Source organism: Vigna unguiculata, chromosome 9 (genome assembly GCF_037176805.1).
Source record: "Vigna unguiculata cultivar grain cowpea cultivar isolate G323 ecotype 2 chromosome 9, ASM3717680v1, whole genome shotgun sequence".
NCBI classification, from domain to species: domain Eukaryota; kingdom Viridiplantae; phylum Streptophyta; class Magnoliopsida; order Fabales; family Fabaceae; genus Vigna; species Vigna unguiculata.
The window spans coordinates 38,642,113-38,659,247 of NC_140800.1; the positions used below are offsets into that span (position 1 = coordinate 38,642,113).

The 17,135-nt window shown below is 34.6% G+C and overlaps 1 protein-coding gene across 4 annotated transcripts; it reads left to right on the plus strand.

The window, feature by feature from the left end:
* Positions 1-17: 17 nt before the first annotated feature.
* On the plus strand, positions 18-16,568 carry LOC114163963 (mechanosensitive ion channel protein 2, chloroplastic-like). 4 transcript variants are annotated; one of them, XM_028048376.2, is made up of 16 exons: positions 18-236; positions 360-462; positions 532-601; positions 2,950-3,057; positions 4,571-4,715; positions 8,350-8,468; positions 9,442-9,568; positions 9,647-9,744; positions 9,825-9,938; positions 10,646-10,706; positions 11,073-11,222; positions 11,408-11,518; positions 11,670-11,837; positions 11,936-12,049; positions 12,703-12,759; positions 15,748-16,568. In XM_028048376.2, exons 5-16 carry the CDS (start codon positions 4,614-4,616, stop codon positions 16,396-16,398), a joined length of 1,872 nt encoding a protein of 623 aa, XP_027904177.1. In that variant the 5' UTR covers positions 18-236; positions 360-462; positions 532-601; positions 2,950-3,057; positions 4,571-4,613; the 3' UTR covers positions 16,399-16,568. The 4 variants fall into 4 exon arrangements, with proteins under 4 accessions (XP_027904177.1, XP_085523045.1, XP_027904176.1 ...); XM_085666919.1 differs by lacking the exon at positions 2,950-3,057; XM_028048375.2 differs by lacking the exons at positions 18-236; positions 360-462; positions 532-601; positions 2,950-3,057 and adding an exon at positions 4,310-4,482.
* Positions 16,569-17,135: the final 567 nt, after the last annotated feature.

The following is a 17,135-nucleotide window of genomic DNA, read 5'->3' on the forward strand; positions in this document are numbered from 1 at the left end:
TATCACTGGCATTTTATTTAGATTATGGTTTATAGGCCATAAAAGGTAAAATCTATCACTGGCATTTTATTTAGATTATGGTTTATGGTTCGTACTTTTACAAATAAATTTTTTAAGTGAAACTTCCGTAAAAACATAAATTTCTCAGGTGGAAACACTTGTGGAAGGGGGAATAAGGTCGAAGTTAGCCAAATCAAGCTTAGGATTGAAAATGGTTACTCTTAGACAAATAAGCTGTAAGCCCCTTTTCCTTTTCAGTTGAGTTTTGGGGCCTAGCCTTCGTGGGCCTAAGGCCGGCCCAATAAGGGGACCCAATACCCTTGTCAGTCCCTAACCTCTTCATTCTGTTCCATTTTCAGAAAAACAGCTCCGTGTTCCCTTCCCTTGTCTAGTGTAAGAGCTCTGCTAGGGCATAGAGGTTCTCCCCTTGTTTCGTGATAGCAAAGGACATTGTACTTCCGGGTAAGTCGAACTCTGTGTCTTGGGTTCTCCCTAGCACCCTTTCTCAACTCTGTGTGGGTCTGTTTTCAGCTCCGTACCCTGCTCCTGTGCTCCACTACTTTTCTTGGGTCGCTACTCTCTTCTGCTAGCGTTTAACAAGGTAAGGGAAGCTAGATTCATTGGTTTTAAATCACTATTTGGCTGTTTTTGGTCGTTGTATGTTTTTTTTATGCGTGCGTGGTGTGCTTTTGTTGAATGAAATGGAGTTGCATGTGAATTTGGGAGTGGATCTGAGCTGTTTCCGCCATTGCATGTGGGATGACAGTGGTGAACTCTGCTATTCTCGCCCAAGCGAGCTCGTCTCGCCTAGGCGAGAGTATCAGAATGCTCACCCTGGTTCTGCCTCGAGCACTCGCCCAGGCGAGGGGCTGCATTTTGAGCGACAGGCCAGCTCGCTCAGGCGAGACAGCGTCGCCTGAGCGAGAGATCGTGAATCCTCCAATGACCCACTGTTGTAGGCTCGCCTAAGCGAGAGCCAGTCGCCTGAGCGAGACAACTTCTCTCGCCTGGGCGACGACTCCTAGCTTGAGCGAGGCTACTGCAGCGGATGGTTCCAAATCTGTTTTCCTCTTTGTTTGATGGGTGAATTGTGTGATTTATTTATTTACCCCTTCCTTTCAAAACCTAGAGCATGTGAATATATATATATATATATATATATATATATATATATATATATATATATATATATATATATATATATATATATATATGGTTGCTTGAATCTTATGAACTAAAAGTTGGTATGTTGGCATGAATAACACATGAATTTTGTTTGGTTGGTTGGTTGAGAACTTGCATGAGGATTGGATGTTCTGAATAAAGGTGGTGGACATGGTATGAAACATAAATTTGGTGTGATAGGCGTAATTCCATGAGTCTCGTGGGAAGACTTTATGACTCGCTGACCCTTTAGAGCTTCGGGATGCAATCCTTACTTGAATCCATATCTTAACATATACACTACACACCACCATGAAGTCTCCCCATGGGACTCATGGAATTACGCCTATCTCACAATCAGAATCATGTTTCTCATACAATTCCCCAGCTCATTTTGGTCATTTATCCAATTCTCATGTCAAGTTACTACGAACCCACAATCCATGATAAATCACATACCAATCATGCCAATTAAACTCACAAAATTCAAACACCCAAGCATATTTATGTACATCTTATTTAGGAAGGATAACCTAACCAAGGCATGCAACAGACCATTCAAACAACTAGGAAAACAGAGCACGCCTTCGCGAACTCGCTCAGGCGAGATGCTGTCCTCACAGAAACAGCGAATTCTCGCCCAGGCGAGACGCGCGACAGTGGAGGTTTCACGAGATCTCGCTCAGGCGAGGCCTTCTCGCCTGAGCGAGACTAGGCGTCGCTCAGAAACGAAAATGGCCGCCTAGGCGAGTTCTCGAGGCAGAACCTTAAGCAAAAGCCCTGTTATTCTCGCCTAGGCGAGACAAGCTCGCTTGGGCGAGATTAACAGGTCTCACCACTGTCAGCACACATGCAGTAGCGAAAACAGCCCAGATCAACACCCAAAAACACATGCAACTCAGTTTCATTCAATTAAACATGCTTCTCAAGCTTATAAACATGGAACACACCAACAAGACACCCAACAACAAAATGAACGGTTAAATCTAGTTTCCCTTACCTTGAATCCTTACCAAATTATACAGATGGGGCACCACCATGGATACCCACTAACAGGGGCCATGGAATTACGTCTCGACCACTGAAGCACGACCCTGAAATCCCACCTAGAGATCTCAAGGAATTATGCACTGACCCTCGACCAATCATGCTCAAACAATCGAATAATATTTATCATGCAAATAATCTCAGACCAACCTTTATAAACCATACTCATTCATATTCGAATGTAGAATCAATACCAACTCATCCTTCCCAAACCATGAATATAGAATTTCATCTCATACCAATACCATGCCACTTTAATTACCAACCACCAACCATCTCATATATGTCACATGCCAAGTTCATGTTAAACTTATCAATCATAGACCATAAACCATTATACTCATACCCATTCGCCCAATTCATGCTTTTAAAAGTAATTGAATCAATCCACAAGTTCAAGTTAAAGTAAGGAATTAAAATTCTGCAACAATTCTTGCTTAAGCTAGACCATTGGGCTGGCTTGAACAGGACCTGCAATAGATGGTCATTTATAACTCTTTTCCATGTAGAGGCAATGTGAAAAAAATCCAATATTACTTTCATTGTAGTCGCGATGATAAAAAGGCAATAGTTGTTAGTGAACCTCTCAAGCATGTGTGGGCATTTTATCCCATTTTCATCATCCATATTCAGCCACCTGTGGGTGACATTTTCTCTAAGTCGATTGATTTTATAATATACTTATTTTCATTATTCGTGTGAGAGAGGTCCTATTTTCATGCCATTTTATTTTAACAGCTCACCATTTTGGATTGGACCCATGAAGCTGAGAATAAGGTCCACAAAAAGGCGACTTGCATTGGATGCTTACGAGAATATTAGACACGTGGAATATATATCATCACTGTACGACTTTCCAACTACCTTATGGTCATTTTAGAAATAATTATTGATTATTAAAGCCATTGCAGTCTATTGCCTCTGCCTGTCAAATGATTAGTCAGCCAAACCCATATATACCTCATATTCAATATGAAAGGAACGCATTTACTGTTATTTGAGCGTCGGGGTTTTGTATGTAAATTGTCGCTGTCGGGGGAAATTTCGATTCATCAGAACACTTACGAAGAATGTGTTTGTCGGTGAAGAAACGGATAACTTAGGAGTTTTTTTCTTCACAAAAATCATTCATATAGTTGATAAATAATCTCATCTCTAAAAAATGTCAGTTTGTTAACTTAATCTTAGAATACGTGTAACGCTAATAGTGCGCACATGGTTTATCCAAGAACCAGTATTGCACTGGTGTAAGTATCATCCAAACTAGTTGTGTTTGGGTTCCTATGCAGAGTTTATCTTTCTCCGTTCCACAATTTTCTAGTGTACTGTCTATGTATTTTTTAAGTCATTATTCGAAACGTGCAAAGAACACCCTTATATCAGCAATGCTATGTAAAAAATAATTTAAAGTAAATTATTTACAGTATTACCATGCATGCCTTAAAATTTTAATATTAGGGTATTTTTTTTTGTATTATAGAAAGTCTTAACAACAGTCAGATAAATCTCATAATTTTTAAAATTTCATAAATAAGATAATGATATCTTAGTAATAAAATATCAGGATGCCAGCTTTAGGGTGAGACCCACTTAAGAGTTCAAACAAAGGTATTGAATTGGAGATAATAGATACTCAGAAGAATAAAAATAAGTGATGTATACTAAGAAAATTATCTAAGAACCTAAAGGATATTCCTTATTAAATATACTCTTGGACCTTCGCCAAAGAATATCTTAATTTGATAAAAAGAAAACTATTATCATATAAAATTGATTGATAATACTAGTTGATAAATTATAATGCACTAAAGATTTATAATTTTAATATTGTCAACCAATTACGAAGTAAAGCAAAACTAATAACTTTTGTAATAATTATTCTGAAAGAAGATATCTAATTTTATTTTCAATTATTTATAAAGGAATATAAAATTAAATAACATAATTTTTATTTAAAATATAATTAAAAAGATACATAAAAAAAATCACTACTTGCTACCGTTTCATTTTATTTTATGTTATTAATTATTAATCAGAAAAAAGAATAGGGAATAACTCGTGATTATATAACACTTTTTTTAAAGGGAAAAAAAGATTTATCGCTAAATTATTGCTGGGGAAGGTTCGTGTGCTGATTTTTGACTTGGAAGAGTTCAAATTTGCGTTTCTAACTATTCGCGATTCTTCCATTACTAAGAAGAGGATTATTTTCTTTTCTACTCTCCCACGTCTTCGGAATATTGTCAGTATCAGACATCAGCGTATCTCTCTGTACGAGTCCCTTAGGAACATTATATATGTATTTGCACTGAGAACTCCTAGTCTCTTCGCTTCTAACATTACTGGGTTTGTTTCTCAGGTTAACTAGGCAAAAAGTAAAGTAGTTTCGATTTGTTGGTACGATGTTGTGCTCACCGCGTAACCTTGGACTTCATTTCACTTCAATTGGACGGTCTCGCGACGTTAGGCTGTACAGTAATCATGGAAGCTGTTGCTTTTGTCAGGTATGTGGTTACTTAATTTAATTATTTTTCTTGAGATTTCCTCTTAGTTGTAGGGCATATTTGAACAAATTTCTCCATTACAACTTTTAGGCTTTTAGGATAGAAAAAAAGTGAAATGAGTTTCTCTGACGCATGATATTGTTTGTAGAATTTTTCTCATTGAAATGTTCTAATTTTTATTTTTAACTTTTGTAAACGATAATTTTAAACTACTGCAATTTTTTTTCTTTTTTTTTCTTCTGCGAGTGCTTGTGGAAAAAATCTATCCAAATAGGTCCTTACGATGTACAACGTTGAGTTTCAATTTACTTGTCTCTTGGCATAAGCGCGTGCATGGGAATAGATTATGTTTTGTTGCCATTAGTCTTTTAGCACATGGTTTGGTATGGCCTTCATCTATGAAAGTTTCCTTTTTACTGTTTTTTCCTTCCAAGGATTTAAATTGTGGTCGCAATCTCACTTTGTTACTTTATGTTAAATATAACTGACAAAGGAGTGCCACAACTGTGCTTGTAGATACTTCGGTACAATTCTTTAGGTATTGATTGTACTCTTGTCTAATCAAAATGGAGTTTCATCCTGGTAATTCACACAATCCTTTAATAAAATCTTAGTTATATGGATTACTAGGTAAAACTTCAATTCTATTTTGAGAATTAAACGAACAGCACCTGAGGAACTGTATTTTAGTTTTTCTTTTTCTAAAACCTTGGTTCCGTTCTGGTATAGCTATGTTTGCTAGTTATCCATTTATCTTTGAATTTTTTGTTGCTGACAGTTTCATTTGCAATCTTCCATGCTTCAGTGATAACAGTTACTGTCATAGATGTTTGTTTTTCTTTTGTTTATAGTTTAAGTCCATGGAGAACTTTGTGAATTGACAGAGGCTAGAGGGAGTAGTAAACAAGACAACCGAAATCAAATATAAAAAGAACGTTACTTTTAAATCAAGAAATTATTATTGACTGGGTAATGTGTCAATATACAAAACCAACCAACCAACTAATACATTTTTATGAATGACACCAGTATCTCCAACTCATATTAACCTTGTCTAATTTAGTTACTTCTCTGATCAAAGTTTCTGCTATGATGAGCGTACACAGCAGTTATCCTATACACTCAGCCAAAGATATAAAAAAATATGAGCCATTCTGTAATTCACATTTGCCATCACATCACTAGGATCACAACAACATATAGTACTCGAGATTTTTATATTAAGCATTAAAATAAAAAGCAAAGGGTAATTTGAGGTTAATTGGAGGACTAGTTACATTACTGACAACCATGCTTACCATATTCTTCTACTCTGTGAAGAGCATCAATGAGAACATCAGTTATCCAATCCTTTACATCCTCCTTTGCGCAGCACTTGTGGATTTCAGTCACTCATAGTGTGTTTGGAGTAGGTTCATGGTTAGAAATTATCAATTAATTTTTTGTGGTGAAGGTAAAAGGCAAATACTTCTTCTTGGTATCACCATGATTTCATAGGACGATAGGATAAAATTGATTTTTGTGTTATCTAAACACCCTGTAAATCTAAATGTTCCTGACTCCAATGCAAGTACTTTTGTCAATGCTAAAGTTAAGCAACATTAGAACAAATGAGTTCTTAAAGATGTTGCATATGAAAGAAACTATAGCTAACAACATTGCTTAGCATTAAAAAAACATTTTTTCAAGTCAAAGTGAAAATCCTGTGAGTAGAGAGATAAAAGAGGACTTACTAAAGCAGCTTAAAAACCAAGGTTCAATTTTATTATGGTAATTTTCATTTTATTAAATGCATTGCATTGCATATTACTAAGGTGAAACTCTACCGAACAAAACGACAAAATTAATTATCTCTCTTTTCTTCCCCCTCCTCCCTACCAAACAAACCTTTATGCTCTGTTCGTTTGAGGGAAAAAGAAATTGGAAAGACGGATTATGAGGTGAGTTTTATGTTCGTTTGTAGTTAATTAAGAGAGAGTGATAGCAGGATATATCACTTTTATCATCTTGCGTAATGGGAGGTGATTTGAGATGATTAATTGTGAAAATACACGTTTACCCTTTGTAAAATATTAAGCAAATACCCGTTCAATGAAGAAGGGATTCGATCCTGCCATAGTTGGAACCGATCCAGGCATGGTTTGAGAGAAGGGATTCGATCCTGCCATAGTTGGAACCGATCCAGGCATGGTTTGAGAGAAGGGATCCGATCCCACATAGCTTCAATCCGATCCTACATCACTTGGATCCAATCCCACATTACTGGATCCGATCCCACATCATTGGATCCAATCCCACATCACTTGGATCCGTTCCCACATTATTTGGATCCAATCCCACATTATTTGGATCCAATCCCACATCACTTGGTATTTTCTTTTTCTTCTATTTTAGTGGTTAAAAAAAATTAACAAAATAAATTTATTCATACAAATATCAAATTACACTACTAATTACATAAAGGGTAAAATGGTAATTTAACTAATACTTATATCAAAACATATTTTTTAATCTATCATATCAATCAAATTTCTCACAAACTTTCACAAAATTTACATCCAAATCTACTCATAATTATCTCTAAATCCCTTAAAAAAACAAAACATAATTCACTCTCAAATCTACTCAAACTCATTCACTTCCTCTCTCTCAACTCCTCTCTCTCAAGTGAACACAGCCTTAGTCATGTTTAGTTTCATAGAAAGTGAGAAATGGCTTTGAAAACACAGAAACAAAAATGTTTCAAAACCCATTTCTCTCTTTTCAAGAAACTAAAGATGTATGGGAGAAATTGTTGGATTCAGAGGTTGAATAGTTTTGCAGACATTCTAAGGGCTCAATTATTTCATTGAAAATGCCTATCTAAGCAAGTGATAATTGCCTAGATCATGTGCGTTGAAGAATATTTCATTTTACCTTTTACATGATAAATGTTGAGAAATCTAATTAAAGTATGAGGGAAGTTAATTTCAGCCATGGTTATAAAGTTCTCTATTCAAGATTTATTTCTTTTGAAAAAATATGTTCTCATCGAATACAAATCCTACACATAAAGAGAAAGAAAGTATAGAATGCAGTGAGGTAAGAGTGAGTGATTACCATACACTATGGTTCTCCGGTTCTTATTCTGGAATTGGGCGTGAAAAGTTGGATTGGATTCAAATTGAGTGGGATTGATCTCTCAACTTCTCACACTTCTCTTAGGTGATCATTCTAACAGTGCCTTGACCTTTAGGGACACTCTTTTTCTAATGCTCCAGCAACTCTTTGGTCAAGATTCATTGTACTGTTACCGGTTACATCTGTTAGTCACAACATCATTTCATCAAACACGTGATGTGCAACAAGATCAATCACCATACCCCTTACATGCATATATTTGTTTGTGTTAAAATAAACTCTAGGAAAGAGAGAAACATTGAGATGAAACTATGTGTTTCTGAAACAGTATGAGTGCTTTATTTATATTGAGAAAAATAAATCAATACAATAAATAGAGGAGATTTGATATCCTCTAATAACAAAAATATGATAAGGGAATAAATAAAAATGTTCCTAATAATACATTCATAATCTAAATATTCCTGATTATATATTATTTCTATGATTATAACAGTTTGTTTATGTTGTGAAGTTGGGTAGTGGCATACCTACAATCATGAAGAGTTTGACAAGGAGAGCCATCATGAGGAGTCTGACAAGGAGATCGATTTCGACGATGGCAATGACCATGGACATGGTGGCAGTGTCAAGGTGGGACTAGGAAATAGGAACTGGACATAGTAGTAAATGTTGTTTTCCATTATTATTATTAGGTTCAATTGAACATTTTTATATTCATATTATTATCTTAATTTCTAAAAGATTCAATTTAATCTTTTAAACTTTTATAATGGTTTAAAATGATGTTTTTGTCAATTGTGGAAATTCAATATGAACATCCTAATCGATTATGTCTTCAAATAATGGTTTAACACTATTCAAATTCTTAAGAAGTAGACTTTAAGCCTAAATCCTACAAAACCAATTTGTGATGTGAGATTTGCATCCACTTATACAGTATAAATTTGCTTTATCTTTAGTCGATGTGGGATCTCCTACACATCTCCTCACACTGAGGTATATACATCTTGAGCGTGAGACTAAATATTTATGGGTGGTTTGATAGCATCCTGATAGCGAGTGTCTTGATAGGTTTAACAAACAACAAATCTCACTCTGATGGATTTTTAATTGGCTCTGATACCATCTTAAGAAGTGAATTTTAATACTAACTCAACCCTATAAAACCGGCTTGTAAGATGAGGTTTGCCTACTTGTATAGTTGATGTGAGATATCCAACACAAATATTTAATTATTTATAGGCATAATCGATTATGAACTAAGTTTGTATTTGAATCAAGATAATTGATTATCTCATTTATGGTGGCCGATTATTTGTGAAAGCACTATAGTGTAATCAATTATATTTTGACATTATCGGATTAATATGTTATGAAACACTTTTGAAAAGATTTTCGAAAAAGATTTAAGTTCTTCTCAAAGGCATAGTATGAATATGAATTACATAAAGGGATGTGAACTAAAACTAATGCATAAACCACACACATTTTCACATGAAAGCACAATAACACTCATAATAGTTTCAAAGTCTTGTTCATATATTTCCTTTTGCATCTATTTATTTCTAATTTCTAGGTTTATTTATTTTTTAAATCGATGTAGGTCATGTAATGCTATAGCAGGAAAACCAATCGCGATTCCAATAATCCCTGGCCTTGGTATTATTGGGTTTGCTGTTTTTGGTCTTGAGCCTCTTGGGCGCCTGGGCAGGAAGATGTTTCTCCAAGAAGTTAGCATCTTATTGCATGTTTGTCAAAATCATTTGAATAGTATTAATTTCTGATTTTCTGTTCCATGATGTTTTCAGGGTACTGATAGAAGTTGGAAGAAAAGTAGTGCATATTATATTTTGACATCTTATTTTCAACCTATGCTGCTGTGGACTGGAGTGATGCTCATCTGCAGGTATCTTTCTGGACTAACGTTTTTTCCAGTGGGAGTTTGCCATTTCATGTTTGTGAACACCTTAGTGTAAACTGTTTCAGGGATTTAGATCCACTAGTCCTATCATCAGAAACTAGTCAGGCTATGAAGCAACGGCTGCTGAGTTTCGTAAGATCTTTGTCAACAGTGCTTACTATTGCTTACTGTTCTTCAAGGTAGATTTGATTTATGCCAGAATTATATCCCCCATTTGTTCAATAAACTAACAAACAAAGTTACTATTCTATTTTGTCAAAACCATGGTCCTTGTGTATTTTAGGAAATTTTATTTTATATTTTATCCTTTCTATAATTTTATTCTTTTTGGTAATCTATCTCGCAATTAATACTAGGTTTATTTCTTTAAAAGCAATACCATAATCACAGGGATTTATGGCCTTAGAATTAGCTGTCCATATTTCCTAAAATAAGCTACACGTTCATGTATTTATAGGCCAAATTGATACAATAAAATAGAATATTTTTCCGTTAAAATTTGAGAGTATTGCACTTTTTCATTATAAGAAAAGACTTTTGCTTTCTTATTGTTATAAGTAGAAGTAAAATGCACAGAAATGTGGAGTGATATATGCAAATTATTAACTAAAAAAATAGGAAGAAGAATAAACTACGGTGCAGAATAATGTAGAGCATTGTAAGATGATTATGTTTATTTTATTTTAATTATTCAACATTTTAATTATATATTTATTTGAAAATTTTTGTGATTTATTCAAATAATATGCCAATAAAATATTGAATCCTCTTTATTTATTTTTGTAAAAAGAACCATTGCAGTAGTTAATTTCTTATTATTATGGGTTTGCAGTTTTCCTATCTTGTTCAACTTATAATGCAATATGATTCTGCTGCCTATTTTCAGCTTAATTCAACAGGCACAAAAATTATGTATGGAGGCAAATGACTCCAGTGATGAAAGAAATGTATGTTTCTGGTGCAGATCCTTGTCATGCTTCCATTTCTGTTTCCATAACATTTTTTCCTCAATAAAGGAATAATTTTGGGGTGATACCACTTAAATAAAGGTTTAGATGTGCTATGTTATTCCCGGTGAAAATTAGAAGGTAATCAACATCTAGGAAATAAAAAATTCAATTGCTGAATATTATTTTAGCAAATTTGAATTTGGGGGTTGCATGTGGTATCGTTATAGAATAATAGTCCTTGTTTTCATGTTGGATATCTTAATGAGGAAGTTCAAACTTGTTAATTTAGTTTGTTGATCCTTGGGGCATTCTGAAGTGTATGTAAACACAAATCTTATTCAATATGTTGCCAACGAATGACAGATGAGCATTGATTTTACTGGGAAAGCTGTATATACTGCAGTTTGGGTTGCTGCTGTGTCATTGTTCATGGAGTTACTGGGTATCTCCACACAGAAGTGGTTGACTGCGGGTGGTTTGGGCACAGTATTGATTTCCCTTGCAGGTCGTGAGGTACATTATGGGTTCTTTGATACTACGTGAGTGATTAAGTCACATTTATCATTAGATTTTTTATTGATCCTCCTATACATCAAATTCTCGAATTCTGGTAGAGTAATTCTACAGGGTATAGCCATTACCAATTAGGCATGCTCCTCTTTGCTGTCATTCTCACTTCATTTTTGTGGTGTCTTCAGATATTTACAAACTTCCTTTCGAGTATAATGATTCATGCAACTCGGCCATTTGTTGTGAATGAGCGGATTCAAACAAAAATTAAAGGATATGAGGTTTCTGGTAAAGTTGAGGTTTGTATTTATTATCTACCTGCTGAAAAGGTAGTTTAGGGGAATAGAAAACAATATGCTAGTTCAGTGTATGTGATTTCCATTATAGGTGATATTTTTCCGAAGTATCTTTAAAATATTTCACTGTAATCAAATTTCATAATTTCTCTAGCATGTAGGCTGGTGGTCACCAACAAGAATTAGAGGTTCTGATTGTGAAGCAGTTCATATTCCTAATCACAATTTGAGTATAAATGTTGTGAGGAATCTTAGTAAGAAATCTCATTGGCGTATAAAGACTCACCTGGCTATCAGTCACTTGGATGTTAACAAGATTAATGTGAGTATTCTTTCCTTTAATAATTGTTTAGTTACTATTTGATGACTATCTCATCATTTGAAAACTTAAGTAATCTCTTTCCTAATTTCTTTATGCAGAGTATAATAGCTGATATGCGCAAGGTTTTGGCCAAACATCCTCAAGTAGAGCAGAGAAAATTGCACAGAAGGGTTTTTCTAGAGAACATTGATCCAGAAAATCAGGCTCTTATGGTTGGAAACCTTTCTTGTTCATTGGTTTATATAATATTCATGAGCTTATGAATTCCAATATGTTTTTATCTCTCTCTCCTTTTCTTCAATTTTGTTTTGAAAGGCTTTTTAAAGGTTCCTTTTGAGATGCTGCATGTAGCATAATTCTTAGAATGAAAATGAGCTTGTTCAAAATCTAGAATCTACTTTCGTTTGACACTTATATTGGTCAATTGAATGAAATCTGAGGCCTGTTTTTATTCTTTGTGGTATGCTTTATCATTTAAGAACTGTAATTTTTACTATCATATTGTCATGAAATCGAGAAGTTTGTTATAGTTTTTGAACTTTTTTTAGAGAACTAAATATATTAAAAAGTTATTTATAAAGAAAACTTAAATTTTTAACTTCCGCCATTTAGCTTTATGCATGGTCATTACAATTTATATTTCTGTGTTAAAAAAAATTCTCGTCCATTAGAAAATGATCTCCAAAGTATATATGCAGAATATTCTTAGCACTGTCAATTTAGTGCCTGGTGACGGATTAGCTATCTTCACCCATTACAGGATTAAAGCATTTTTCCTTTAACATTTTGGAATATTTAGAATTTGAGTTTCTGCATTTTGATTTCTCAGCTACCATTACCTTATAAAAGCCTTTTTATGTTACAGATATTGGTGTCCTGCTTTGTTAAAACTTCACGTTCTGAAGAGTACCTACGTGTAAAGGTGAGACTAGATTGTTTATAATACTTGTTGATGCATGGTGCAATGATCCGTACCTCCTTGTTAAGGAAGACATATATAGTGATGCTTATGAATGTTTACTAAAACAATTCTTTCAACTCAGTTGTATTAGTAATGTACCCATTTTTATGTTTTGAAACTCGGAAGGATTTTTTAACCGTTTCTCTATTAGTAATGCCTTTGTGAATTGGAACGAAGGTTCAGGTATAGGCGACACTGGTGGAGGAACGGATGAAGTAGGAGATGTTGTTGCACGACCACTGGTGACATGTGAGAAGTGGAGGTTGAGTAGGACCTACTACTGGTACAATAGTGGAACCTCTAGAGGACACATTTAACTGTGGGAGAAAAGCAAGTAGTTTTTTCAGAAAAGTAACATCAATAGAGACTACATACCATTGTAGGAAAGGAGAGAGAGAGAGAGAGAAACATCGATAACCTTTGTGGGATCAAGAGTAACCTAAAAAAATGTATTTTAAGGATTTAGCATTAACCTTTATTTTTACCTGGAGTGAGTTTATGGAAAAAACATGTCTTCCCAAATATACACCAGGTGACAAAATGAAATTTGATTTTAGGGTTCAAGAAAGAATTTGATTGTTAAGAACCGATGAAGGCATGTGGTTGATTAGAGGACATGCAGGAAGAACACCCCTTAGAAATGTAGAGGAACACCAAAGTGAAGAACAAGAGTGCAAATTTTTTTCCAGTGGTGGTTTTTGCACTCTACAACACCATTTCATTGTGTATAGACATGATGGTTGATGATGATGTACAAGAGTTGGAGAGGCAGAAGAGGCACAGGCCATGGGAGGGTTAAGATGATATAGTCCTCCAGACTCACATCCTACTTCAATTGTTTGTCCACTGTGTTGATTCTGCACAAGATCACAATTATTAACAAGGTAAAACAATCAAAAGTGCGAGTAAGTTTTCTAATAGAGATTGGATAAAAGGACATTCAGGGATAAATAAGACAGTTTAAAGTGAGGAAGAGATGGTTTTGACCAATATCTTAGACTTTGATATGAGAGTCATCTGTAAGAGTAACAAAAGGCAAGGAGTCCATATAGGTAAAGGAGGAAACAAGAGATTGGTATAGGATCTGAGTCACCAAAATTAAGTATCCAAGGTCTTAGAGAGGAGGACTATAAAACAAAATCTATAGGATTACCAGATTGAGTCACAAGTGAAACAAATGGTGCAGGTTAGTTAGCTATTTAGAGTTTGCGAAATTCATAATACTTAGTGGTAGAAATCGTGATATCTGAAGTAGGAGTTTTGACTTGGGTCACATTATCTAGTTGAGACTTGTTGGCAAGCTTTGGTGCGACATTCTTCTTCAGCATGTCCCCAATGGTTGCAGTAGTTGTAGTAAGGTCAACCATGACCGGCAACACATCATCCACTAAATCCTCCATTTCAACGACCACAATGAGAGGAGTAAGAGACCAGGGTAGATGAATCCCCGGTAGATGTTGAAGTGCTTTCAAAAGTATAAAGAGTGGAGAGTTGTAAGAACTGTTTTTGAACCACATTGTAGATTGGATGGTCTTGTGGAAGTCCAATAGGAGCAAGTACCATGAAAATTGACTGCATTGTTTGTAGAATGTCTCTGCATCAGTAGTGAAGGACATAAGAGTAGAATATTCTGCAATCAGGTGATCAAGTTTTCCGCGACATGTCTGCATGTTCATGTTCTCCAACTTGATTTTCATCAAGCTGATGAGTACATTGTAGGAACGGTGAAACATCATTTGAATAATTTTTCTTGTCCTTTGTCCATACATCATACCAAGTCTAGTCATAAACGCCTGGTACTGTGCCTCAAATGACACTATATAAAGAGGCATCAAGAAGTGTTAATTTGCTTCCAACAAGGTTGCTCAGAGTTGGGAATAGTGAAGGTCAGAGTTGTCAAATGACAATCCTGCCTTGGGCTTGAAACCACTCAAATGTGTAATCTGTTGTGGTTAAGTGTTTTTTGTATGGTATCATGGTAAGTTGGTGAAAGTCACGAGACATTAAGAAAAGCTCAATTTGGAGAAGTCATATAGTCAAACAGAGTCAAACGAAACCCAAAACTGTTCATGGAAAGAGGAGGTGCATGATAAGGAGGTCGCCGGAGAACAGTATCACGCAAATTTGAGCGGTGTGAGACAAATGTGTCAAAGATAGGAGGCTTGATGGTGGTGAATGGAGGATTGTGACAGCTGTTTCCGAAAAAAAAAAGGACAAAAATAAGGAAAAGGAAAACCTAACTTTATGATACATAAAAGTCTCTGTTTCTGTGAATTGTGTGTTTAATTACACATGTAAATTCTTTATTCATATGTACATACTTTCCTAGTTACTAATATCAAATCACATCTTTTACATAACTATATGTTTTCCAACTTTGTGGATATATTGACCCAACTATCCAATTTATCAAATTACTGCTTCCAAGCAACTCTTCATTAAAGATCATTATTATTTAATGATTTAATTACGTTTTTAGTGCCTGAAATTTAGAATACTTGGCCCCTACATTAAAGTAAAGTTTTTAGTTTATCAAAGTTAGAAAAGTATGATTTAGTCTCTAAACACTAGATTTGATAGACTAGAAGTAGCTTCAAAACAAATCATTTAGTTCTTCAAATTTAATGTATTAAGATAAAAATAATATTTTCCAAATTCATGGGATTATGATAATTTTTCTTAAAATTCATGGGATTATGTTTTTAGTTTATCAAAGTTAGAAAAGGGATTTAGTCTCTAAACACTAGATTTGATAGACTAGAAGTAGCTTCAAAACAAATCATTTAGTTCTTCAAATTTAATGTATTAAGATAAAAATAATATTTTCCAAATTCATGGGATTATGATAATTTTTCTTAAAATTTGGGAGGGTATAAAGATAATTAAGTCTTGTTTATTTTATATTCAGCATTAGCTTTTGTGAACACTACTTACTACTTTATAAAACAGGAGGTAATCCTCTTGGATCTTCTCAGAGTTATAAGTCATCATCGAGCTCGGCTAGCCACACCCATCCGCACAGTTCAGAAAATGTACAGTGATACTGATTTCGATATTGATCCATTTGATGACACAGTTTCTTCTCGTTCCAGATCAACAAAAAACCGTCCTTTTGCACTGATAGATCCACCTTATAAAGTTAAACCTTCAACTCATTCAACTATTACAAATGAGGACAGAGATGGTAAGGTAGATGAAACCTTGCCATCTGACTTCAAAGTAGACTCTGATGAATTTTCTGTGACACCAAGTTCGGTCCAGAAGACCTCCAAATCCCAAAAGTCCAAAAAGTCAAAAACAACATCCAAAATTTTGTCAACATCCAATGAGTCTGGTTCTGGAGAGACTACTACACCATCAAAGCTAGATGATGAGAAATCTGATGTTTCCGAATCATCATCATCACCATCACTTGGTAATTCTTTGGAAGAGAATATTATTCTTGATGCTGCTTTGCTGGGCACAGAGAGAAGAACTATTGCAATTGATGAAGAATTGGTTGACTCTATCCCTTCAGAATCACAAGAAGTTGCAGCCCACCAGAATGGAAGTGAACTTCCAATTGGCAAGGATAAGAAGGATGAGCAGAATAGATGTTGATGTTTAAGTAGAGTAGCTACGTTTTTGTTGATGTTTACACAAAAATGATCTAGCTGTCTTTTTTTAAGCTGGGCATTGTGCAATGTTTATTATTCATTTGTAGATTAGTGGGAATCAATTATCTTGTGTAAATCAGAAATTATGTTCATATCTCATGTCTATCTCTATCATATGTTAAACTGTCCAACCTATTTATTGTTTATAAAGAAGAAGACACAAGATATATCACATTTACTGTGAGAGTACATTACATAATAGTGGAATTGGTAATCCCCGTTCTGAATTACAAAGAAAAACTTTTTGGGATTTTATTTGTATTGAGAGAATTAGCCATCAAAATTCTTTCTAAAGAATCAGGATTAGGTTAAAAATTCAAATATGAATTGAGTAGAAATAAAAAGATTAAGTGATATATAAGGAAAACTAGTCTTATACACATTAAACCTTAAAGTTTGTAATAGAAGTGGTGTCAGATCTCTAGGATAACTTATATCTTAGAAGTAGTTAATTTTCAGTCTATTCTAGAAAAAAAAAAAAAAAAAAAAAACTAATGGACTTCTAATGTTAAGATACAAAGAAAGGGTCGAGTCCTCTGATTCCCCTTGTTTTGTCACATCTAGTGTGTTTGCTCTTGGAGCAAAAGATAAGTAAGAGTTCCCTGCCCTGAGCCATGGTTCTTAAGCCAGAGTTGTTAATGGTTTATAAAGTGTGTGATAGACACAAAAGAAAAATAGCTA